Source organism: Uloborus diversus, chromosome 6, assembly GCF_026930045.1.
Source record: "Uloborus diversus isolate 005 chromosome 6, Udiv.v.3.1, whole genome shotgun sequence".
Classification (NCBI taxonomy): Eukaryota; Metazoa; Arthropoda; class Arachnida; order Araneae; family Uloboridae; genus Uloborus; species Uloborus diversus.
This window is the reverse complement of record NC_072736.1, coordinates 147,578,926-147,606,610: the sequence shown is the minus strand read 5'-3', so window position 1 is coordinate 147,606,610 and position 27,685 is coordinate 147,578,926. Positions and strand designations below refer to the sequence as shown.

Here is a 27,685-nt window from a genome sequence, read left to right as displayed (position 1 = left end):
TCCTAAGTTTTATATTGTTGCCAACAGCAAGTTATTGCAAGTGGAGTTCCACTATTCAACCCCAGCATGATTTTTTAAAACTATACTTACTTCTCTAAGTATTAACTGCAGGAACCACAAAATTGGCAGCCAACAAATGTTGCTCAGTTAAGAAATTTTTGTTCAAAAAAAAAAAAAAACCTGACAGCTTTTTTTTTTTTTTGTCTATATTATCAAAATTTTGTGGTGTCCTTTTTTCACTACAGACAAAAGAGAATCATATCGTTGCAAGGGCAATAAAGTTTTTTATACTTGTAGGGGAGATATGCTTTTTTCCCCCAAGGAATCAACTATGCACTTAGAACTACGGTTGTAGAGCCGGAGTCAAATTCATTTTGGGATCAAGGAGTTGGAGTCAGAAGACAAAGGTTTAAAATCCCAAGAGTAGGAATCGGTTATTTTCCCTTAGGTCCGCAATTCTATCAGTGCTTGCAAAGTCAGACTCGGACTAATTTTGGGGAAAAGGAGTCGGAGTTGTAGGTTACCTGTTTTGGTTAGAAATTTATCTATAAATTTTAGCCAACGTCAGCGTTTTCATTTTGAATTTTATTTAAGAACTTAAATGAAATATGAATGACAGAAATTAAAGTTAAGTATCACATTGTGAAACAATCAATTATTTTTTGGGTTTTGTATCCGTGCGTCTCTGTTAAGTAAATATTGGTGCTGGAAAGCATAGCAACGATTTATCCAAGAAATGTTCAAATAGAATCATAAGATCGCTAGAATTTAACATTCAGTACAAAAGTATTCAAATGTAGCAACTAAATTTTCGAAGTAAATGCAGCAACTAATTTGGGATAGAGGGATATTTTTATTTTTTTAATAATGATATTTGGAGAAAATAGAATCTGAGCAAATTGTTGCAATGTGGCAATAAACAAAAGTACAAATAGTAATTTGACTTTTTTTCCTTTCTTAGATCCCTCTTTCTCCACCTTAAAAAAACACCCCCCCCCCAAAAAAAAACGAAGTTTAAAGAGGAGTTATCCTTAAATTTAAATTTTTAATTTTCTTCATGGGAGATTTAATTAATTTAGGTTAAATTTTAATAACTTTAGTCTACTTTACCTATGCCACTGTATGCAAACAAGAACATAAAATCAAAATAGATCAACTTTTATTCAATGTTAAAATTTTTGAGATAAAATAATAAGCAAATTAAATAGTTTTTTCCTTCTATATTTTCAAAAACTTACAAGCTACTGAAAGCAGATAAAAATATACGATTTTAATACAAGTTGATACAAAGTAAAATACACTAGAAGGAATTAAAATTCAATGTCTATGCCTCAAGATTAACCCGTAAAGGAAGAAAATTACAACAAAGTCATCTTCACTTAAACATCTCAAATCCACGGAACGAGTATAAGCATATTTCCTATAAATTATATACACTATTTCCAAAACAGTAATCAAAATAATATCTCTAATACCAACCAGTTTCCTAAAAAATGTCCGACATCTGGCAATATTTTCATATTTGCAAAATAGAATTCGAAATATTTAAAATCACAGTGCTTTCTCTTAACAATTCGGCAAGCGCATTTCGGCCGTCCCGGCGAGCTTCGGATATTTGTACAATGGCCCTTTTCGAGACGAAAGCAGCACTCTCACAGTCCAGAAAATGACAGTAACTATACATTCCCCACCAAATGAGATGATAAAGATGTTATAAAACCTTCGGTGGCTATTCGAGCTTACAAAGAAGATGAGTTTTTACAGGATGAAAAACAGATGAGTAATAAATGAGAGGTATGTACAAATGTTGATATGAAGTTCCAAATGCTACTCTTGACAGCAAGTTCCGGACTTGGGTAACATTCATCTTCATTGCGCGTGCACGGCACCGGGCACAGTATCGGAGAGTCACTTTCCGCACATAAAATGCTTCGAGAGATGAAAAAAATGTGGCACTTTCATCCGTGTGGCGTATCATCCTCGACAAAGTCTCTCGCTTCTGCCTGTGACACAGCTTCAATATGACTCACCTGCAAGAAAACAAAATGAAGATACTTAATGATATAAATAATTAAACCATACTGGGTCAAGCCAGACTTTGTCAAACAATGAATAGCCATTAATGAGGTTTTACACATGGTCAGGGTTGGGAAGAAACCAGTATCTTTTCGGACGGTGTAAGAAATTGGAAAAAATCAGAGGAAACTGAGCATGGAAAACACTGGAAGAAATAGAAGCAATCACACTAAACCAACATAAAACAAAACTCATAATTTCACTGACTTCCAGGGTCTGTGGGATATATAAGCATGAAAATAAGGCCAAAAAAAAAAAAAAAAAGAAAGAAAAGAAAGAAAGAAAGCTGTTATAATGTAAGCTAGTGTAAAGTTTATTCAGTAAAATTCATAGAAATTGAGGGGGTACCTTATTTCTGAACATAACACCATAAAATTTATCTGCTTTATCTAGAAGTTCTGGCCGGAAAGTAGTGGTAATAAATTGTGCATCTTGACATAATTCATGAATCATATCTGAAATGAAAAGATAATAATTACTGGAAATAGTAAATAAATCTTTGTCTATAAATATGAAGAAAAAATTAAATGTTACCTGACACAGCTTTTCTGTGCTGTGAATCAAGTGCTTGGTCAATTTCATCAAAGAGATAAAATGGGGCAGGATCACATTTTTGAATAGCAAAAATGAGTGCCAAGGCAACCAAAGATTTTTGACCACCAGACAGTTGCTGCATCTCTTTCATTTCTCCAGATTTCCCAGTAAAAGAAACCTATTGAAATTAAAAGAAAAAGATTTATTTGGTGCAATTTTTTAGTTTTACAGTTCTAAAGAACTTGTATTTTTGATTTTAACAGCAATAAGGACCACTCGAGTGCACAATGCTGATGCCTTAAACAAGGTGATTAAGGGCAGTGAATGGAAGTGTCCCCATTGCATTATATGCTTTCAAATATTTTGTGCATTTTCAATTTTGTGCATTCCAGTGTGTATGTGACACACTGTGCTATATAGAAAATGTAGAAATATCTTCATAAACGAAGGCATACAGAAACCCTAAGCAAAAACACAAAAATACAATACTTTCTGTTTATCATAGCTCATGTTATTTATTTATAAACAAAATCAAATAATATAAGGGAAAAAAAGCGGCACTAAAGAAAAAGAAAAAAAAAATAAGAAATTTAAGTAGAACAAACCAAAGCATTTACAAACAAATGTCAGAATTAAAAAAATATATATAAATACAGCAGAGTCTCGAAAATCTGAGGTAATTGGGGGCTCGCCACACCTCGGATTTCTGAAAACTCGCATTATTTGAAAAATTCTTTGGACTACACAAGGACACAAGTGTGCCCATATAGGGGGGCAAGAGGGGGCTCGAGCCCCACCTTCCAAATTAGAACTTCCTTGCTTCTAGTACTTCTTTCTTTGCAATGTAAAAACATTTCTTCTCCATCCAGAAATTAATAAATTATTAAAAATGTCAAATTTTAATGACTCTAATCTGTCCTGAAATCAGTTTCTAAGAGGGAAATATTCTGCTAAACCACGGGGGAAAATATTTGAGCCCCCCTTGCAACTTTGCATTTGGGTGCCCATGCAAGAACATGCGCTCTTTACTTCCTTAAGCTATGAAAAGAAATATTGTCTCCTCTAAAAATGTATCACTCAAATATCAACATAAATTTATGCTTTAATTAAATTTGAACGAGTTTTATGTCTGCAGGTTTTTAGGTGTAAACTTGCACGCAACCAAAAACTGCCTTTGGACGTCCTCAAATAAGTTTTGATGAGTTTGTCGTGATATTTGTTTCTATGCGTGAGCGTACCTATGTACCTCACATAATACAGTGTCAAGTTTTGCACTTCCCTTTTAAGTTACAATTGGATATTCCAAAAAAATTGTTTGTTCGTCCTTTGAGGCAAAACAATGTTTTAATTTCAAATTATTTTTTGTATCAACAAACTTTTTACTTTCTCCAAGTCTTACTTAATCCATCTCTAAGTGTCAAATAATATTTCATGTCACTTGGCAAGTGTTATTGACATAAACCTTTCAATTTCTTTTTATTAACTTACTGTATATTGTTAGGGAAGTTCTACATTGCAAAATATTTCAATTTTCAGATAAAAACATTTTTTGTCTATAAAAAGTATACCTGAAAAATTATAACAAAGCACCTCAGATTAAGTGGAACCTCAGACTTTTGAGACACGGATTTTCGAGACTATACTGTATATAAATGAATAATTATCATCTAAGCTTTGTGCTACAATATGATTAAGGTGAAAAAACAACGTAAATAAGGCACAAATATTGAAGAAAATACAGCATATAGCTATTTCAAGGCTATAATGGAGCCTCTTCATCAGTGCAAAAGGCTCACCAACACAACCAGAAGTTGCAAGAGAACAGGTTTTCTCGCAACTTCCGATTGTGTTGGTGAGCCTTTTGCACTGATGAAGAGGCTCCATTATAGCCTTGAAATAACTATATGCTGTATTTTCTTCAATATTTGTGCCTTATTTACGTTGTTTTTTCACCTTAATTATACTGTATATATTTTAAATATTTACTTACTCTTATTCCAACACCAATGAATTGTTCAACTGACTGAGCTTTAGCACCCTGAAATAACATAAATAGTTCAAATGAAAGTTCATTACACATACACATATATACTTTCATACCCACACCGAAATATTTAAGAAATTTATTCAACTGAAATATTCAACCAAAAATTTATTAATGTAGTCTGCATATGATTATGCATAAGTCCAGCTCAGTAGATATGATTTTTCTGCCAATGCAGCTAACTGCAGGATTCCATTATTGTGTGTGTTTAGTACAGAGAAGGAATTCATCAGCAGAGAGGAAAGTCCTTTTTAAGAAGCGGCTGGGTCTTCACAATCAAGGAATAATAACTGTATGCAAGGGAAGAACCTTGTTTCTGCAGAAAATGTAATCTAATCTGCAACTCTGTAGCTTGTGAAAATTTCCCATAAAGTTTTCAGAAATTAGCCTGTTCGGGACAAACGACACGTCTGTGTGTCTGCGCTAGGTGGTTCTTCAAAGGCAAAAAATGCATGCGTGCCTTACGGCAGCCGGCCTAACGACGATATTCTGCATTTTGGATTTGGAACGAAATGTTAACTATTAGATGGCATTACTTATCCATGTTACTTATCCATGTTCCATTCAAATGATTGCTCTCCTGCATTAGTATTTCTCTGTCTGAGGTCAGAATGGGGTCCGTCAAGTGTCTGTGATTTATTGGATTTCGTGAAAGAAAATGTAAACATGTGCTGGTTCCATTTATAATGGGATTGGAGGGGAGATATTCTAGCAAAGGGTTTTACTTTTATGTTCATTTGGTAGCCATTGTGAACACGTTATCTTTCCGAGGAGGAAATATCTTAATTTATGACTGATCCATCTATGGATCTTTTGGGTCACATTGAAACAACTATAAATTATTTTTGTTGGAGTTTTTCATACAGTAGTTACTTTCGAAAATCATACGCTGTAAAAGAAGGCAAAGAACTTAGACGGAGATGTGTAATTTGCTCAAAGCAGAATAAAAGATGTAACACTACGTATGAGTGTAAAATGCTCAATGCGCATTTTTCTGTGCTTTGAAATTTTTCATGCGGCTTTAAAATATTAATTGTTACAATATTCTTCAAGTATTTCATAATATTAAGCGCCAATATTTTTCCTGTTTTGTAGAAAATATATTGTTTAATTTTGGTGCTTTTAGTTATTGTAAAAAACAATGTATTTTGCATTTTTATTGTTAAATATTAATTATTTTCATCCAATTTTTTGTTAGGATTGAAATTTTTATATATTTTATCATATATAAAAAAATGGTTTCATTTCTGCTTAAAGTATACATTTTATCCATTATTATGTATGTGTATTTTCCGAAATTGCTTATTAGGCTTAGCGGGAGAAATTGCCCCGGCCTGTGTGCACAGTTTGCGCGTAACAGCTGCCGTCCTGAGGAAGCGCTATCTTCTGCGAACTGTCGTCCCGAACAGGTTAGAAAGGATAGTCACATTATATATTAATACCCATTTACTAGCGAATGGTTTCTCTATTACAGATTAGTACTTAGTATGATGAATACAAAGGAATATGAAAGAGAATACAACAAAAATAATTATATAACTTAAAAACAGTTTACTTAAAATCAGACCGCTAATTTAAACTAACACTTACTAAAAATGTCATTTGAGGCAGTGAGAAGCAAAGGGATGTGAATGGACATTTTCAAGTTTGGAGTAAAACACGTTTAAAGTTTCGGTCCTAGGTAGGCTTTCATCGAAAAGTTTTTCTAAATCATGCTGTATACAGGGCTCATAGCAAGTGGAAAAAAATATATAGGTGTTGGAAAGGGAAAATATAATTTAGATTCAATTAAGCAAAATTGTGTGTGCATTTTTCTTTTATTTTTAAACGTGGAATTCTACATACAATTTAAGAGAACTGTATTAAATTTTTAGTCAAACGAGATATTATTAGAAGTATACTTCTCACTCAAAATATTCATTAGCTGAAAAACAAAACCAATTCAGTATATTTTGGGATGAAAGTAAACAGGTAAGCTTTGGAATTAAAATTAAAGTTATTATTTAAACGTTCAGTTAATAAAGATGAAAGGAAAAGTAGAATACAAAGTTCATGGTAAAAAGGGAGACACCTAGAGGCCTAGTCTCTGCCCAATACGTAAAAATTTAACGCGTGCAACGCCCACCCGTGACGTCACTTTTACGTACGCAACAAAATTCGCTAGTCTCTGCCCTTTCTTACCGGACGCAAAAGGCAGCTGCCCAAACGCGAACGTACGGTAAATTAACGCCATGATTTTTCTGGCGTAAACCTTTCGTACGTACGTTTAAGAGTCAAAACAAAGATGGCTGCTGTATTCGCCGCGCAATGAGTTTTATGAAACTTGCTGAACTATTGGAACTTATCGAAAGAAAAGTATTGAAGAATCATCACACGCGTTGGATATTTTTGATGCAAGGTTTGTCAAACTTTATAAATAGATCAAAAGTTAAGTGATTAACGCCACAGAAGTGAAACATTGCTTTCCCTCCTGTATATAGGGTTACCAGCTAATTTGCGAGTACATTCTTCATCACTGTTCTAGAAACACAACATCATTTTTAATTCTTAGCGTTCATTTATATTTATTGATAAGAGTGAAGTAAAAGATCTTGCACCATGGCCCTACGAAAGTTGCTGTTGATTTTGTTTGTACAGATTAATTATTTTCCGACAGGTAAGTGGGTCATTCCATTTTTAAACCAAGCAATAAAATAAACAAAATTCTCAAGCTGATCGTTTCAGATTTTCAAGAAACTTTGCGAAATCCTACTACTCTCTGACACCTCAAATGTATATAAACTTTTTAAAAAAAATCTATCTTACACAATTGATCAGTAACTAATGTCTGAGTTTGTTAAACACTATTTTCTCGGCAGTGTTTTGAAATGTTATACCTAACTCAAGTTCTATGGGAGCTTCAGAGTTGCATAATAGCTCATTTTAAAGAAAACTGCATATGCCTTACTTTGTTGTGTAACAACACAAATATTTCAGATAAAAATATTTTTTCACAATTTTAAATTTTGACATTGTGTCTCAAAAATTCAGGGGTTTTTTTTTGTAATGTATTATAATGAATGCATCCCAAATGTTCAGAGTGGGCTCAGAACAGTTGCAACAAATATTGCAGGATAATTTTTACAAAAAATTGGCTTAAAAAAATCCTGACTAGTGTTATGCCGGATGTCCGAGGGAAGATAAAGATGTGTATCCTTATCTGTTTTTTCCAGATCTTAAACAAATCTTATATATTCTTAAATTTCAACACATATTTGAATTCTAAATATAGATAGGCATGAAACACTCTTAAATTCTATGTAAGTTAAGTGTTTTCATTTTGTTAAATAAGGTATCATTTCAGAAATTAAAAAAGTTAATTTTTAAACCCCGACTCTATTAGGAAAGAGATAATAAGTTTGACATGTATATTTGTGTGTGTTTGTGGAATCGTAGCTCCCAAACAGATGAAACGATTTTGTTCATTCTTTTTTACGCTCAAAAGGTGACTTGACCTTTGTGTTCTTAGCTTGGTCTCATCTTTGTAACACTAATTACCCAGGGGTGTCCACCTCTTCCCCAAATACAGCAGAGAAAAATACCCTTGAAAACAACCCTCCTAAAATTTTCAATGCTGTAGTCTGACCTTCCCTTGGTGGACACCTATGAAATAAATAATGAAGATATTAATTAAAAACCAACATAGTGTTTTTCGCAGTTTGAACAGTGAGATCTTATATATGTGCGTTTAAATATTGGGATTAGTTGAAAGAATGAAATTTTCTGCGTTGAATATTTGTTAGGAATTTCCAAGTAGGAGTTATAATCTTGTTTACACAATAAAAGAAAATTTTGAGTTCAATGTTAAACCTTTATGCTTGCGAGTAATAGCAATTTCTTTGTTGCTCCACGATTTAAAATTTATCTACTTTCAGTTTCTGGCGTGTACTGACCCACAAGTAGTTCTCACGGATCTAGACACTAGTGATCCCTATCCGCAGATCTGAACTTTTAACGATCCAGCACATCACTGGTTATAAGTTTTTTTTTTTTTTTTGAACTACAGAGCTGTACAATAGCGCATTTTAAAGATAATTTCATTATCTTTCATCTCTGATTTGTAAGTTAAACATTTTTTTATTCCAATAATTTTAAAATTATGTACTTTTTAAAATTTTGTTGTAGTCCCACTCTGAAAATGTTTGGCCCTATTCACTAAAATACAGTAAAAATCATGCTCTTTTTTATGAAATGACACTATTCTCAATTTTTTTTAATTTGAAAATTTTGGGAAAGAGAATTTTTTTCCGAAAAGTATTTAAGTTACACATTCAACTGAAGTTCATGTCTTTCTCTTCAAAGTGAGTTATAATACAGCTCTGTAGCTCTCATAAAGCTTGAATTATAAAATTTTACGCACTGCTAGCAAGTTAGAAAGAAGTGCTGTGCTTTTTAACAACTTTCAGAAATTAATTACTAATCATGTATGAAAGTTTTTTAAAAATTATATACAGTAAAACCCCTCTAATACGGACTCTAATGGGACAATTTTTTTGTTGGCAATAGAGGGGTGTCCGCAGGACAGAGATTTAACAATGTTATTTTCTTTGAAATCGGAGAATAAAATATTGTTCACATCAGTGGGGTGGCCGTTTGGAGGGGTTTTACTGTTACATTTAAGATGTCAGAGAGTAGGGCTTCTAAAACTTTCATGAAATTTGAGACGGTCAGGTTGAGAATTTTATTTATTTATAGGTTTGATATATGATCCATTTGCGTGTCGAATAATATTAATTTGTACAAATAAAATAAACAACAATGTTTCTAGGGCCAAGCTGCAAGATCTTTTACTTCACTCCCATCAGTAAATATAAATGAATACTAGGAATTAAAAATGATCTTGCGTTTGCCGAATGATGAAGTAAATTAGTTGGTAATCCCATAATGATGAATGAGCAAATGAGCTGGTAATATTGCTGACGGAAAGCAATGTTTCATTGCTGTGAGGTTAATCTGAACATTTTGGTCAGAAAAAAAAGTTTGACAAACTTTGCATCTAAACTATTCAACACATTGTATAAGACTCCTGAAATACTTGTCTTTTGATGCATTCCAATATTTCTGCTTCTTTTTGTTGACCACTCAAAGCAGCAAATTCATCACTCAGCAGCCATCATAGACTTTGCACATAATAGCTGTAAGCTCAGGTACACATGTATACTTCCGTAGGACCCACTTAAGCTACAGTAGGGTCTCATTTCACAATTTTCTATGGGTGGGGGGGGGGGGTCTAAAGATTTGTGCGCAATAGATTATATAGGAAGAAAACTGTGAGCATTATATATAGTGAAATTTAGGCTTACTACACCGCTAGTAGAAGTGAACTTGCAAATAAAAATGTCCATAGCCTGAAGTTGGAAAGAAAAACACGTGAAGCATTTTTCCTCATGGAAAATCTGTATTTATTATCCACAAAGGATTACTTAAGTTGACGAACAACATCTTCATTGATATAAAAAAAAACATTTAGACGAATAGACAAAGATTAGCCGCTAAAATACAACGATACATTCAGTTTTTACGAACATGCTGATTCCAAGGAATATATGGCATTAACGTAACATACAAAAATAGGCCTAAAGGCGTTTTATGACTTTAAAATTGACATCACGTTGTATTACACCCTGCCAGGAGTAAAGAGCACTGGCAGACATTACGAAATCACGTACAACACATTTTGCGGCTATGTGAGGTGAAAGAGAGAGAGAGCGAAAAAGATCGCTCGAAGTATTTAAAGGTCTTCACATGGCTTTCAAATTAAGAATATGCAAAATACAAGATGTGTTGCCAATGCAAGAAAGTTAAAGATATGTTGCCAATCAAAAAGTAACTCAATCTACAAAAAATTCTCGCGGTTATAGGATACAATGAACTGGTGACTCGGTTCACCCAAAAGTTCATTCACTTGACTGAGTCATTGCAACCGATCGCACACATAACGTCACAACGTGATGCAATGTTTACATCGAAAAAGGATTGATACTGCATGATGCAAAAACGTTTTTTTTTTCAAATTAAGTGATTCTTTCACGTTTTGTGAAAGTTTAAATTAAAAATCTAACAAGCGGCCCCATTTTTGCAACATGCACAACAATCAGAAAAATTCACAATAAATTCAAATTGACAAAGTCACCATTGAATTTCACAAAAATTTTACACACCCAAAAAGTTCAAATTTAGTTTATATATTTTTCACCCCCAAAAATAATGTCACAAAAATGTCCAAGTTGAGATTTGGTATAAGGTTTTGTCAAAGCATCAGCTAAATTTAATTTAGAACTCACATACATTAATTTAAACAATTTTTCATTTACTAAATTTCTCAAAAAATGATACTTTATATCAATATGCTTACTTCTTTGATTTTGTATAGGACTTTTGGAAAAATCTATTGCAGCAATGTTGTCACAAAATATTTCACAATTTTTCAAAATTAAATTCAAATTTTCATTTTTTAAAATTTTTATGATCCAGACAAATTCTTTAGCAGCCTCTGTCAAAGTGACATATTCGGCTTCCATAGTGGAAAGAGCAATACATTTATGCTTAAAGGTTTTCCACATGATAGGTGCATTATCTAGCAAAATGATGTAACCTCCCATTGAAACCCTATCATCTCTACTAGCTGCCCAATCTGAATCAGAATAACATTTAATATTTAAATTTGAAATATTTGATAACTTCAATTTAAGATTTTTCGTATACAAAACATAACCAAGGAGACGAAGTAAACCATGCCAATGTTTTTCACCATAATTAGATTGAAATTGGGAAAATATATTCAGAGCATATGTTATGTCGGGACGAGTTCTACTAGCCAAAAAGGATAAACAGCCAATTAAATTTCGATATGGTAAAGAATTACATTTATCTATTTCTAACTTACTAGTAGGCGAATCAATTTTTGAATAAACCACCCCAACCGAAATAGGAACATTACTAATTGGAATATTATAACTAGAATACAACTCAACAATTTTATTAATATATGTTGTCTGATGAATATACCAATTACCATCAATGTTTTGAAATTCAACACCCAGAAGTTTTCTGATTTCACCCAAAATTTTTAATTCAAAATGATTTCTTAAAAAATTTACAATTTCATTCAAATCAGATTTTAGTTTGCCAAAAAGTATGATATCATCAACATAAAAAAGAAGAATAACCTTATTTTTATATATGTAACAACAATTACACCAATCTAAACTAGAAAAGTTCATTTTCAAAAGTGTTTCATGGAGTTGATAGTACCACATTCTACCACTTTGGTGTAAACCGTACAAAGCTTTCTTTAACAAACAAACTTTACCAGGCTCTAGTACATATCCACTAGGTTGTTTCATATATACATTAGTATCCAAATTAGCATACAAATAAGCGTTATTTATGTCTACATGCAGATGACACCATTTAAAAAGACATACAAAAATACAGAAAAACAATCTGATTATAGAAAAATCAATGACTGGGCTAAAAACTTCTTGGAATGATTCTCCAGCTTCCTGAAGATAACCTTGAGCACATAATCGAGCACGGTATTTCACAATATTCCCTTGCTGATCTTCTTTTACCGTATATACCCACCGATTTCCCAAAATTTTACTATGTTCAGGTGGATCCACTAACTCCCATACACCGCGATTATATATGGTTTGTATTTCCTGATCCATCGCGTTAATCCAATGTTTAGATTCCCTAGAATTAATGGCTTCTTTAAAATATAATGGAAGTTTAATTTCAGCAAGATTTCCCTCTAAAATTTCTATTACCTTTCCCTCTTTTAAATTTTTGCCCGAAAAGTCAAAATATGATTCATCAAATTCAATTTTGTTATCATTACAATATTTAATAACTTCATTTAAAGAGCGCAAGCGAATATTTGAACCTTCAATCCTATAGTAAATATCAGTTCTATCACCTGATGGTCTAGGAACAGCTTGACGCAACCAATTAATTTCGGAACAAGGTTTTAATTCTTCACTAGGACTATCACTGGAAAGCTCATCCACTCCCTGATTTGAAGTTACAGGATATTCATAATCAAAATTGTCAGGTAAGTATTTCATAACCTTTGGACTACTTGATCCAGAACCTAGTACGACATCTGCCCCTTTAGTTCCCTCATCAAAACTGACATTACATGTTTCTATGATTCTTTGTTCGTCTTCCAGCCAGACACGATAACCTCTAGTATTTTGAGCGTAACCTAACAAAATTCCTGGTTTAGATTTATCGTCCAATTTCTTTCTTTTCTGGCTTGGAACATTTACAAAAGTTAAACAGCCAAAAGTTCTAAGATGTTTCACGCTAGGCTTTTTATTGAAAAACAGTTCAAACGGGGTATGATTGCTCCCATGACAAGACCTATTCCAAACATAAGAAAAACAAAATGCAGCTTCCCCCCAGAATTTCGAAGGTAAGTTACTCTCTTTTAAAAGTGCTCTAACTCCCCCCATTAATGTCTGGTTAAACCGTTCAATTATGCCATTCATCATTGGTGTGTAGGGATTAGTTTTCTCATGCCTAATGCCACGGTTATTCAAGAAAATTTCAAAATTTTGATTGCAAAATTCTTTCCCCCCATCTGTACGAATTGATTTAATTTTCCTCCCTAAAAGCCTTTCATTACGATTTAAAAATCTTACAAAAATATTGAAAACATCCGACTTCAATTTCATAGGGTATACAGCAACGCGTTTTGAAAAATCGTCCATAATGGATAAATAATATTTCTCTCCCCTCAAAGTTAAATTTGGGACTTCACCTACATCCATGTGTATAAGCTCTAAAGGTTTAGAAGATCTCACGGCCCCAATCGATTTAAAAGAAATACTCCTAGCTTTAGTATATTTACAAATTTCACAATAGTTAACATTTTTATTCAATTCAGGAAGACCTCTAACACTATTGTTTTTGCTAGTTCTAGAAATATATTCATAATTAATGTGACAATATCTCTTGTGCCATAAATCTTCAGGTGAAATTTTACCAATTTTTTCAGAAATGTTACAAACAGGTTCAGAATTATCACAATGTTCACTATTTTTCAAATACAAATATCTATTAGGCTTAAAAAAATATAAATTTATGTCATTTCTACGCTTTGCATAAAATAATTGATTCCAATTTTTGTCATAAACTTTAAGAATGGTATTATGACCAACAAATTTGTTACCTTCCTGTTCCAATTTAGATAATGACAATAAATTACGACGGATTTCAGGATTGTACAGAACATCTTTCAAGATAATTTTCCTATGTCTACCATTAATTTTGACCAACAATTGAATTGTACCAATCCCTAAAATATTGCTTTGTTTACCGTCAACAGCCATAGACATTTTTAAGTTATTAACTGGTCTAAAATCAGAGAAAAGATTTTTATTTTTAGTGACATGTGACGTAGCTCCAGAATCGGCAATCCACGTTATATCTGAATCAGATGAAGTAATATTCAAAGCTTCTGACTCATTAATTTCACTCACATTATGTTGAGAATTAGAAGACCCTTGAGAAAAATTTTTAGAATTTAACTTTGCCTTAAATTTAAAACAATCAACCTTTTTATGCCCAAAAATCCCACAAAAATTACATTTCCCTTTAAATCTATTTTTACTAAAATTTGACACAGGTTTACAACTACTTTTACAAGGATGGATCTTACCGGCAGGTAGCGAATTCGGAACGGTCACATACACAGCAGGTGTCTGTAGTGGAACGTTCATTTCAGAAATTCTATTTGCTTCGAGCAACAGTTCTTGTTCTATTTTCAATGGGGTAAAGTCCACGTCAGACCATCTGTAGATTTGCTGTACAATGGATGCAAACTCAGGGGGTAAACTCCGGATATACTGGAAACCTATGTAAAGGTCGGACATCGCATGGCCAACTTCTTTTAATTGTGACGCGGCTGCTTTCACTCGGCAGATGAAAAGACCAACAGTTTCGCAATCTTGAAACTTGACTTGAAAAAATTTATCCAACAGGGATATTAATCTGGCACGGGTGTCAGGTTCAAAATACTTGCACAAGATTTCCCAAGCTATCTTTCCTTCAGTAGTGCATTCGATGAGAGGCTTGAATTCTTCTGACAGGAACTGATAAATAGTAGTATAAGCTCGAGTTCTTCTAAGATTCAATTCCGCTTTATCTCGGAACGTCAATTTTTCTTCTTCAGGTTTCTTTTCTTTTTCGTCAGCTTCGATGAATTCCCAGCTGCCCGAATGACGCAAGACAACTTGTATGTTTCTCTTCCAAGTATTCCAATTATTGGCATTTAGTAAAGGTATTGTAGGGACTTCCATACTTTCAAAATTTCACGATGTTTTAAAAATTCTTCAGAGCATAAAAATTCAAATTTTCCAAGTTCTTCAGGTTATGGCCAGGAATTGCAAAGTCCAGGTGACCTGGGCCCATAACCACTTGTGAGCATTATATATAGTGAAATTTAGGCTTACTACACCGCTAGTAGAAGTGAACTTGCAAATAAAAATGTCCATAGCCTGAAGTTGGAAAGAAAAACACGTGAAGCATTTTTCCTCATGGAAAATCTGTATTTATTATCCACAAAGGATTACTTAAGTTGACGAACAACATCTTCATTGATATAAAAAAAAACATTTAGACGAATAGACAAAGATTAGCCGCTAAAATACAACGATACATTCAGTTTTTACGAACATGCTGATTCCAAGGAATATATGGCATTAACGTAACATACAAAAATAGGCCTAAAGGCGTTTTATGACTTTAAAATTGACATCACGTTGTATTACACCCTGCCAGGAGTAAAGAGCACTGGCAGACATTACGAAATCACGTACAACACATTTTGCGGCTATGTGAGGTGAAAGAGAGAGAGAGCGAAAAAGATCGCTCGAAGTATTTAAAGGTCTTCACATGGCTTTCAAATTAAGAATATGCAAAATACAAGATGTGTTGCCAATGCAAGAAAGTTAAAGATATGTTGCCAATCAAAAAGTAACTCAATCTACAAAAAATTCTCGCGGTTATAGGATACAATGAACTGGTGACTCGGTTCACCCAAAAGTTCATTCACTTGACTGAGTCATTGCAACCGATCGCACACATAACGTCACAACGTGATGCAATGTTTACATCGAAAAAGGATTGATACTGCATGATGCAAAAACGTTTTTTTTTTCAAATTAAGTGATTCTTTCACGTTTTGTGAAAGTTTAAATTAAAAATCTAACAAAAACAAACTGCGTACACACAATAATGCCAAATTTGATTGTTTCTAAAATTCAGAGGGTTCCCTTACCACCCAATTGATGGATCTGGAATTCCTGTTCTTCACTATACATATCATCATTCCCATAAAACACATCATAAAATTTTACACAGTTGCGGAACCAATAAATGCACATTTACATCAATGTTCATTGTTGTTTCTTCAATATGCACTTTATTTGTATACCTTCGGCTGATTTCAAACAAATTTCTTTATTTAAGCTGTCATTTTATTATAAAAAGGAATATTAAAACATATTCTGTACAAACTGCAGTATAGTTGTAATGGAATTTTAGAGGCTCTGCCCCCTGCTCGTTTGGCTCGCCAACCCCCGGTTGCCACCTGTGGGCGCTCAAAGCCACTTGCAGCAGGTGACTATTAATGATTTTAGGGGTGTCGAGACATCCCAGAATATCCTCAGGAATGGAAGCCCCTAAAGGTTTAGAGGGGCGTTAAAGAGTGGAAATGGCTTCCCCTATTTGCCCTGTATCCAGTGGTACAGGTAGACACGGCCAATCCGGAGAAGATAGACACAGAAATAAATAGTTTAGACTAGGGGGCCCGACTCCCCTGCTCGCTTTGCACGCCAACCCGTTTGCCATCCGCCTCAAAGATTTTATGCTTTTTAGGGTATCATGACATCCTTGGATATCCTCAAGACATAATCAGTACTGGATATCTGGCCCCTCAAGGTTTAGAGGGGTGAGACAGGGTGCAATAAATACAGAGATTAACAACCCGTATCCAAAGGTGGGGTGTGTTGGCCGGATTTGTAAGGTGTCAGACTCTTAACTCAGGGGTGCCCACCTGGAAGGGGTCATAGTACAGACTGCGCCAATAGAATTTCTAGAGGAAGGGGGGGGGAGGAAGAAAATTGAGAGGTATTTTTTGGGGGGTGCTTTTGCTCTTGGGAGAGGACCCCTGCTTACCCGAAGGGTCCAAGGTCCGATGCCAGCCGGTCAAAGATCTTCCATGTTTGTTAATGGTGACTGGGGCAAGTTAAATATGTCGCAGTCAAAGTCCTTCAAAGAATTAATGCCTCTGGGAGTGCTAGACCAGAGATTACTCGTCTCCTGACCTCTGGATCAAAAAACAGCTGTCTTCTGGTCCCCATCCAACAGTTTAGAACAAAAATGGTAGGTACGGGGAATCCTAGAGTGTGATGTATTCAACAGTACCAGTATTGACTTGGCAGACATTTCCAGTTCAGAGGAGATGCGGTTAGGGACAGGCAGTCACAGAAATTAATATTATCGACTATTAAATAATCTGTTATGCAAATTGTTCTGAATGATGTTTTAATTTTCAAACTACAAATAGAAAGAAATTCACGAAAAAACATTTTAGCAATTATTTTTCTTTTCGTAATTGCATATGTAAAGCCTAATAAATACAAATTAAATTTCATTCATTGGATATTTAAAGAGAGATGGGTTTCTAAACTCCTTGGGCCTGGGCTCAGTTAGCCCCCGCTCTAGATCTACTTACCTGCAGCGCGGGGCGGCTCACTATACTAAATGGGCCCCCGGCTTTCAGTGGCTTAGAACTCCAGTAGCCAGTTAGGGGCTCTGCTAATTTTTTGCCAGGGGGGCCTAAAATTTATAGATCAGAGCCAGACAAGGGTGTCACCATCTCAACATGGAAGGGGAGGGCAGGCCCAGGAAAGTCCCAATGCAAAGTCATTGTGACCTCCCAAAATTTTCCTTATTCGATAAATTTTTTTGCCGCTTCAGCAAAATTAGGAGTTTTATTAGGTAAAATTATCCTCATTCAGCGACAATATTTGTGGCATTCCATTCGGCAAATAATTGAAGACTTTTTTTCCTCCCAAAGATTAAAGTTCAGTGTCCTCCTGGGCAGGGCATTAATTTGGACAGTTTGGGGACTGGTCTTTTAGCCCCCCCCCTCCCCCCAAGATTTTGGAAGCAATGCAATTCTAAAATGATAGCAGTATTAACTCAACACCAGTATTTTTTCTTTTTTAATGTACTTGGAAGAAGATGTATACACTTTCAAACTCATTGATAAATGCCCCCCCCCCCCCCGTTGAATATGTCCATGGTGCCAAAAATGCCTGTTTTTTTATTTGAGAGTTGGCACAAAAGTACTTTGAGCCAAATTCTTAAAAAATATTATAGTGTTAAAGCTATTTTGATAATTTACAAAACAATTCAAAATAATGTTTCAAAGAATGATATTTCGCTACATTAGGAATATTTTGTAATTTCATTATCATATTGACAGATCAATGAAGAAATATTAAAAATGAATTTAATTAGAACCTTCCATTGCTTTGTTTTCTTTGCTAGTTGATATTTTAAATTTTAGGAATTTGTTACTGAATGCTCCAAAAAAAAAAAAAAAAAAAAGAAAAAAATGGTAAAAACTCCAACAAAAATGCTTTTTTTTTATTATCATTATGATTCTTAGGTCAAAAGGTTCTTCTTTTGTGCCCCTTTTTTTCTGATTTGGGTACCCGAGTGGTGTAAGTAATAACAAGAATTTTTTTTCCCATCTTTCTATGATTGAGAGCAGACGTCGGAAGGAGAATCAAAACAAAACAACTGAGGCTAGCCTCGTCTCCTGAGCGTTCTCATGTCAACGATTCTAATTTTCCATTGGCTTACAGGGACAGGAAAAAAGGCGTGGTTTAATGCTTACCGTACGTTCGTTATCCCAGTGAGTATTAACGAACTTCCGGTATTTTTGGGCAGAGACTACCGCAGTTACCGTACGTACGGTGAGTGCGTAAGTTGCTAGCGTCCGATACGATGTGCTCGTGCGATGACGTCACGATTAACGTATGCTATTTACGTATGGGCAGAGACTAGACCTCCTAATGCTATTATAATATACTTATGGCTAACAATAATCTATAGCAATTGGCATGTTGCATACATAATTTGAAATTTGATACGATTCTGAAGTTTCTCTAACGTAAACTACAGCCAGAACCTCAAATGTGCGGAGTTGGTTATTTATTAATGCCTACTATAGAACAGAAAATATTAAAATGAACAAATAATAATAAAATACCTGAGTATCACCATCATCATTTTCAGTTTTCATAACTAAGGTAGCATGACCTTGAGGAACCAACTTTTTAAAAACTTCACTGAAATATTTTGAAACTTGCTTGAATGTAAGTTGAATTGCTTCATATTTTCTCAACTCCAGCACATTCATCAATTCCATAATTGACTAAAAATAAAATTGATAAAGATAAAATAAGAACTATATCCTAAGTATATGGCTTAAAATAGCGTAAAAGAAATGAAAATTACCGTGTAGCCTCGATCCAATTCGCCTTTTCTATTAACAAGTTTTTCTTTCTGTTCAGAAAAACTAATGAACTGATCTAAAGCTTTTTTGTTCACGTGACTGTACTTTTTAAGTTCGTGATTACACTGCTCTAACTTTTTGTATAGCTATAAAAGAGGGGAAGAAAACTTTCAAAATCACAGCATGAAAGGAAGAAAAAAACAATTCTAAAGAAAATAGCAACATTAAATTTCATCCTTTAAACTCCACAACTCTTTGAACAATTATATCAAGGAAATTCTCTCCTAAAGTCTTGCGTAACAACATAAAAAGAAAGCACACACAATTTGAAAATATTTTTTCAGGTAAACTTGACTTCGGTTAAAAAAATTATTTAAAAGCCACAGCTTTCCAACAACATGCAAGAGTAAAAAGAAAAGGAAATAAAAATTGGTTTTGTAAAAAAGCTAATCTTGAAAGTCAAACTATTAATATCTCTATCTTGGATTGCCTCCTGCAAAAAAAAATTCCCCCAGTGGAGCATGAGCCCCAAGTTGGGAAAATATCCAAAAATAAAATAGAAATACATACCTGCTTATAACTAAGATTTTGATATTTCTCGAAGGCGTCAGATGGCAAGGAACCCAATTCTCGTATTTTACGAGTAAACTCTTCTTTCTAATAAATGAAAAAGGAAGAAATAAATGTTATATTTTTTATACTAACATTAAAATTATTTCTTAAGCTTGCAATAATTATAATGCTGAAATAAAAAAAAATGGAGCACAAAAGAATTTGATACAAGCACTGGAATTACATTTAGAATTAGCCAAAAAGCTGAATATCGCATCCCTACAAAAACTGTCATATTGAAAAGTGACAATTGACTTAATGGAAAGATTTCTGTATATCAATCACTTCACAGTATTACTTTCTGAAAATGCTGATAGTTGAGATAAAAGAAATCCTTTAGTCATAGAGAAGTTGCAGAAGACAAGTGTTTTAAAAGCATTAAAACATTACTGCTATGTTATAAAGTCAATATAAATATATATATATATTTTATTATTTCATAGTTTTTTAAACTACATTTATGGATGTTTGTTTGGTAGCGACTTCAGCATCATTATCATATTATCAGGGGTTTCCACCTAGGGTGGTTCATGACTTAGACTGCGCATTTTAAATTTTTAGGGAAGTTGTTTTAAGGTGTATTTTCCTCAATTTTGGGGGAGTGGCTTCCGATTTGAGGGGAGCTTTGTGGTATGGGGGGTGCACCATTGCCCTAAGGGGGAGGGGCACCCCTGATATTATCAATATTATCTTTCACCACAAAACAGTCAAGACTATCGCCATGAGCAGTACTTTAAAGTACTATAAATGAGACAAGTTCTAAACAAAACAGCACAAAATGAAGATAATAACAAAACAGTGGGCTGAGAACATCAAATACATTGCTACACACAAACATTTAAATGGAGTGCAGTGGAATCAGAAAAGTATTATTTTGGAACAACATTGCATAAATATGTTACAATGAAAGTCCAAAATGTGGTTAAATGTAGACATCAACCATTGAATTATAAACTTGCACCTACCAAAGACATCAGTGAAAGGACGAATATTTCTGGTATGTCTCCAATTTTATTCATTTTTTTTATGGTATCATACAGACATTTGAAATTTTTGAAATTACAACAATTTAAAAATGATATACATTATGAAACTTACTTATAGGAAACATGATACAAATTAATCAGCATTTAATTATTTCGAAAAGAATGTTGAAAATAAAAGCATAGTTAAGTCAAATTTCAAAAATATTAACCTTTTTCAAAAGGACAGATTGTTTACTTGTCATTTTTTCCAACTCTTTTGCATCTTCATTCATCTTTTCCTGATTTTCTTTCTCTTGCGCCTTCCAGCCTTCTAGGTCTTTCTGAATACTTTTCATTTCTGAATTCAATTTTTCAAATTTTGTTTCCAATTCTAAAAAACAAAATATTTTATCAGCAAACATATAAAAATATTTATGGAGCTGCTAAGCTGGAAAGTTGAGCATTGGAACAATTTACTTCTAAAATTCATACAAATATTGAAAATTAGTACATTGTGTTCAACAAAGTTTAACATACTCAAACTTCTCAGTTATTCACAAATCAGAAAAAACTTGTTTCGCTAATAATAAAAACATAAGACTTTTCGTCAGCATACCAGTAAGTTTATTAAAATATTTTAAATAGTTTAAGGCACAGATCATTCCTCCATGAGTGATAACCTTTTCATATATAGAATAGAATGTAAAGTTTTTTTTTTCTCCCTTGACTAAATTGTAAACTGAAAATTCAAAGTAGTTTAAGAATACAGTTTAGTCTCCACCTATGCAAGGATCAGGGGTCTGTCCAGGATTTTTCACAGGGTCCTTTTTTTGTGAAAAATAAAATAATTTTGTGAAAAATCAATTATTTTTGGGAAAAATCAAATAATTAAAAAAAAATTTTTTTTCTTCTAAAAACGAAAGTTTAGACTCTTGAGATGGTGGAAACTACATCATTGACACTTAAAGTTGAGTGTTTTCTCTTTTTCCTGTTGAGAATATCATTCTTGAGTGTTTTTCTAGTATTTGGGGAGAGGGGGGAGGCATCGCTCCCTGGGAGATGGGCACCCCTCAAGTATCAATATTTATCTACCATTCTACATCATGTTAAATTATACTAGAAATGTTTTTTGTATAGTATTTAAAATAACTGTAAAAAAAAATTAGGCAGGGGTTCAGCATTTAACTTTTTAACCCAAGACACTGTTTAAGAGCACAGAGTTTCGTTCAAACCTTATAAACTCCGTGATTTTCACAAAAACAAAAAAATATTTTATTTGTTTACCTCTTAACTAAGCGTACTACACATCGAAAATTCGAAAAATCAGATTTCCACAGCGGATGCAAAGAGATTGCAATCCTCAAAGTGAAGGAATCAAAAGTATAAAAACGGCTTGTAAAATAAATATTTTTTGATAAAATTACTTTTGAATTGCATTTTAGAGTCCTATGATAAACATATCATTAATATCTGGTCACAGTTGAAGCAAAAATAAATAAATAAATAAAATAAAAAATAAACCATCGATTCAGCATTTTAATTATTGACTCATAAAAGAAAATGTAATTCCCTTTTAAAAACTTGAAATAAGCTTTGTTACAAAAATAAAGAGACTTTCCATTTATTTGCATCCTAATAAAGCGAAGTTAGCTTGAAAAAAAGAATAAAATATGATTCTCATATCGGATGTAAAAAGATTGCGTTTTTCAAAATGTAGGCATCTATAGAAAAAAAATAACGGCAAATAAAAGTTTATTTAAAGTTAATTATCCTTTTTAGTATCGAAAAACCAAACCCATATAACTTTCTCCCAAAATAACAGTTTAACATCGCACCACCAGACACTAAGTGGCGATAAGTTTGAATTTTGTAACCCTATCTGAAGCGATCACATCCGTCCCACCCATATTATCCTTTGCAGTTCTAAATTCATTTCACTGTATATTATTGATGATTAAATCATGAGTGGGGAGAAAAGTGCTTACTACGCCTATTCAGAGAATGTTGACGCTTTTCCAAAGAAGTTTATAGCAACACCGCTGCATAAAACAAACAAGCAAAATTATAAACCAAACTGACTTTCAGCTGTTAATTTCTTTCAGAGAAACCAACAACAGGCATTATATTTATTTGGCGGTAGTAATTATTTATGGCTTGCAGGAGCATCACAAGAGTGCCGATTTTTTTCTTTTGAAAAATTAGCTGATTTTGTATAAGTTGATTCCTCTAATTTAACTTTAAATATGCTGTATTATTTTAATTTGAGATTTGCTCTTTCAATAAACAATTTGTGAAAGATCCGTTTTTGTTTACCAGAATTTTGTGAAGGGTCCGTTTTGGTTGATCGGATTTTTGTGAAGGGTCCGTTAACGGACCCAAATTTGCTCTGGCCAGACCCCTGAGGATGCATACAAAGAGCCCTCACATAAGTCAAAAATGATGGAATTTAATTATCCAACATTTAGATGAATAATAATAGCCAAAGTTTCAGAGCAGATCAAATCAGATTTTTTTTTTTAAAGAAAAAAATCATGATTTTTTTCCAACCCTCGTGATGCGTAAAGGACCAGTGCGGTTCTTTTCAAAAAATTATAAAGTATAGCAATGGCTTAACGAGTTATCTAGATGCCAAAGTCTCTGCAGTTCTCGCCTGAAGAAGTTGCTAAACTCTGGAAGCAGAAAGCTGAAGGTAAATACGTAGTGGAAATTTCAGAGACTTTAAATCGGTTTAAATGTAGAACTTATAATGTTCTGAAATGTGGAAAACACTTGAAACCTGCATATCGCTCAAGAAGGCCAAGAGAATCAACCTTTCGTGAGGATAGAAGATATAAAAGAATGGCTCTAATTGGAAATTTGTCTCTTAATCAGATAAAAACTCGACTTGGATCAAAAATATCACATGAAGGCCATACACAGACGAATAACCGAATAAGGATTTATCAAAAAACAAAAGTTAGCTCTTAAACCTTTTCTGAAAGAAAAAAGCTAGACTGCAGTGGGCAACACACCATATGCATTATAGTGACGAATGGATTAGTGTTATATTCTCAGATGAAAAAAAAATGTAATTTAGACGGTGAAGATGGGTTCTCTTCTATTGCCGTGACTTGAGGAAAGATCCGAAGTGCATATTCAGGAGGAAACAATGTGGTGGCTCTCTCATGGTATGGAGCACTTTTTGCTTAAACGGACAAACTTCTCTTAGCTTTCTAAAGGGCAGAGAAAATTCAGAAGCATATCAAAACACTCTAAACGAGCATTTGTTACTGTTTGGTGAAGTCCTAGGTGGTCCTAGTTAGATTTCCCAGCAAGATAACGCTCCAATACACACTTCCCGATGTACAAAAAGGATGGCTTGTGCCTCAAAATATCAGTTTAATGAACTGGCCAGCACTCAGCCCAGATTTCAATCCCATAGAAAACATCTGAGCAATTCTCTCATGTGACGTATACCAGAATGGGAAGCAGTATTGAACTGAAGAGCTCAAATCAGCCATCGAGGAAGCCTGGTACAGACTCAGGGCCGTTGCTAGGTCAAAAACCTGGGGGGGGGGGGGGGATGCAATTGGCGGCCCTTTAATTGTTTCAAACGCATGTTTCAACATGCAGAGAGAGAGATTTAGTGGTTTGATTTAGCAGGGATACTCATATTACTAGACCTTAGTAATAGCAATATAAATTTAATCGTAAGGATAATATTCAGAAATTGACATTTAGAAAGAATATAAATTTAATCGTAATAATATTCAGAAATAAACATTCAGAAATAGGGGTGTCAGAGGGCTTCCTAATGGCATTTTTTCGAAATTGAAGATATAATAACGAGTTTTAGACTATATTGTAAGTTGGGGATAAAGGAGAGAGGAGGTCTGATAGCCTCTCCCCCAATTTAAATTCCCAAAACACGATCATTTGTTGTATTTGATTATGTTCAGGAGAGGGGGGTCCGGGGCTGCCCTCTCCCCAGGGAAATTTTTAAGATTGTTAGTAGAAAAACACAGATTTAGACGATCTATGGTGATGTTAAGGCAGGAAGAGACTCGGGGGATCATCATTAATTTTCAAACTTCAAACTCCAAGCACACAATTGTGAATTATTTCTGATTGTGACAGGTAAACGGGGTCTAGGGGCTCTCCCCCGGGAAAAATTTGAAAATTGTGGTTCGAAAAATGCAGTTTTAGACGATCTATAGCAATATTACAGAGAACCATCCAACCGGAAATTTTCGAAGTCTTAGTCTTACATGCTATAAAAAAGCCGTCAAAAAAAAAAAAATTTTTTTTTTGAACTTCAACTCAGGGAAAAAACTCAGATGTCCCCAAACCCCTTCCTCTTTCCCAATATTACCAATTTTTTTTTTTTTTTCGTTTTCAGGGCTTCAATTCCAAAAAAATTTCTGGGGGAGCGCCCCCGAAAATTTCCTACGGGCCCCAAACCTCTCCTCCTACCAACATTACCTAAGATCTTCTAAAACCTGTGTTTTCAAAGCTAACTTCAATTTTTTTTCCTGAGGATTACCTCCCCCCCCTGGCATAGGCCCTGTACAGATTCACTCCCGAAACATTCCATAATCTCGTACTATCAATGGAAAATTGCATATTCGAGCTCGACAGATGCAATGGTAACACCATAGCCTAAGATTTTTATGCTTTTTTAAATGTAAATATTTAGTTTTTGTGCCTAAACTTATGCGACAGCAAAATTTTTATTTTTTATGAGATCTAATTTTAATTTCTATGATTTGTTTCCAAATATAAAACATTAATTTTAAGCTGATTGTTTAAATAATGTAAAAATTTCAAAGATATTTGGTGTATACTTTTCTTTTTATCAAAAGATTTGGGTTTGTGTTTAAACTTTTGCACCGCACTGGCTTAGTTTTCTTTTAAAATACTTAAAAAAAAAATATGTTACCAAATTTTTTTAAAAATGTTTTCAGTTTGTAGGCTTCCCCGGGCCAGGAAAAATCTGCTGGAGGGCCAGATTTGGTGTGCAGGCCGTAGGTTGGAGAGCCCTGATCAACGGGATCTGCTTTCAGTGACTTTGCTTTGGTCAATTCAAATTTTTTGATAGGTGCAACTACTGACTTAGGAACGCTTGTTAAATTTGTCATAGGTCTCTATAAATGCAAGGAGGGGAGTGGTAATGCTTTTATTTCTTATATTTTCTAGGGATGTGTCTGAAGCTTTGCCCATTCTTAAAAAAGTTTTGACAATATCAAGCAATAATATAAACCAAATATAATTTAATCGCAAAATGTAGCAAGATTGCTTAATTTATAATGTACTTACTTACATATTAACTATAGCAGACACCATAACTTTTGGTGAAATATTTCTAGAATACTTAATATAACCTCATGACAACAACTGGTTTTTCACATTAGAGAGTAAAACAAGAATAACCTCACATATTTGTAAACTGACGCAGATAGGTAGTTTTGCCACTTCTAAAAAATAATAATTCCAGCAGCATTTCAGAATTTTTTTTAAAAGGGGGTTTGTGGTTTATTTCTTCAAAGTACGAGAATTTGAGTAGTTTCTCTAATAATTTAGCTACCCACTGTATTTACATACCATATACTTAAAACCTGAAATACATAAATCTAAGATTTTGGGAAAATTATCATTTTGAATCTAACTTTATAATAACAAATATATACCTTTTGTATTTTTGTTTACATCAGCTATCCGAATTGTAATAGCATCTAACTCAGCCTTACTATTTTCTAATTTTCTACGTCTGTCTTCCACAGAAATCTCTTGCAAAGCCTAAAAAACATAATAATTATACATCTTCATGCTTAAGAGTTATTTTAAGCAAAAAGTCTGAATATGCATGCATTAGCAAGATATATAAACTAATATGTCTTACTCCTTCTAATTCTTCTTTTCTTCTATACAGATTATTGTGCAACAAATTTTCTAGTTTATTTTTCTCAGCTTCCAACTGAAAGTATATTCAAACAAAATGGACATAAATTCTAGATTTATCCAAGGTATTAAAATGTTTTTAACTACACAGAAATGACACATTCAATGACAGATATTAAAAAAAAATAAAAATTAAAAAAAAATGTGACTTGAAAGATCATCAACAGTTAATGGTTTAAATCAGAACAAAAACATAGCTTAAATTTTAGAACAGCAAGCATTCTATTAAGTGAAGGGAACAAAATATTGACTAACCCTCATTCTTTCGCTGAAAGCTGCTTTGTTTTCTTGAGTAAGCCTTCTTATTGCATCATTTAAATTATCAACTTCTTGCTGATCAGTTACAGATAATTGGTTTAACAAATCCTGTTGCAGCTCACTCTTCAGAGACTGTTCAGTTGATTGCATTGATTTAAGACTAGAATCCAGACTAGTTAAACTTCTTTCCTAAAAATGAGAAATTAAAAAACAAGGTAATGCAAAATTAAATTTCTCTTTTTTTTCAGTAAGAATAAATAAATTTTTGATATAAATTGGCGGTAAATTGCATTCATTAGTAATACTAATTGATTTCAAGCAATACCTTAGGTTGATGAGATCTTTCTAGAGTAGAAACTTCTTCTTTCATTAAGCGAATATCAGCTTTCAGTTTGTCAAACACATCCCTGCAGAAGTGAAAATGATATTTCAGTTCATGTAAGTAAATTTCCAAAGTGAAATGACTTAAACATGTATATAGCAATTAAAAAAAAAAAATATGAATTTCCCGAAACTAAAGCAAATATTAATATTTTGTCACTAAAAACTAATTTCCAAGGGGAGAAAAGGAATACGTTGTCGACAGATAAGATACATAATTATAGCCACAAATGGTCAAGGCTAGGGCTGGGCGACACCAGAATTTTAATATTGCGATATATCGCTCTCCAAATATTGATA

At 33.5% G+C, this 27,685-nt stretch overlaps 1 protein-coding gene across 1 annotated transcript in view; it reads right to left on the bottom strand.

Moving 5' to 3' along the window:
• Positions 1-1,299: 1,299 nt before the first annotated feature.
• LOC129223845 (structural maintenance of chromosomes protein 3-like) overlaps positions 1,300-27,685 on the bottom strand; it is an 86,351-nt gene continuing 59,965 nt past the window's right edge. The window contains exons 20-31 of the mRNA XM_054858208.1: positions 27,330-27,411; positions 27,002-27,193; positions 26,688-26,762; positions 26,476-26,584; positions 21,040-21,200; positions 19,803-19,889; positions 19,235-19,378; positions 18,987-19,151; positions 4,601-4,648; positions 2,611-2,788; positions 2,425-2,531; positions 1,300-2,030 (exon numbers count right to left, since the gene is read on the bottom strand). Of these exons, the coding sequence (XP_054714183.1) occupies positions 1,959-2,030; positions 2,425-2,531; positions 2,611-2,788; positions 4,601-4,648; positions 18,987-19,151; positions 19,235-19,378; positions 19,803-19,889; positions 21,040-21,200; positions 26,476-26,584; positions 26,688-26,762; positions 27,002-27,193; positions 27,330-27,411 (1,420 nt within the window). The 3' untranslated portion in view covers positions 1,300-1,958. The remainder of the gene's footprint in view (positions 2,031-2,424; positions 2,532-2,610; positions 2,789-4,600; positions 4,649-18,986; positions 19,152-19,234; positions 19,379-19,802; positions 19,890-21,039; positions 21,201-26,475; positions 26,585-26,687; positions 26,763-27,001; positions 27,194-27,329; positions 27,412-27,685) is intronic.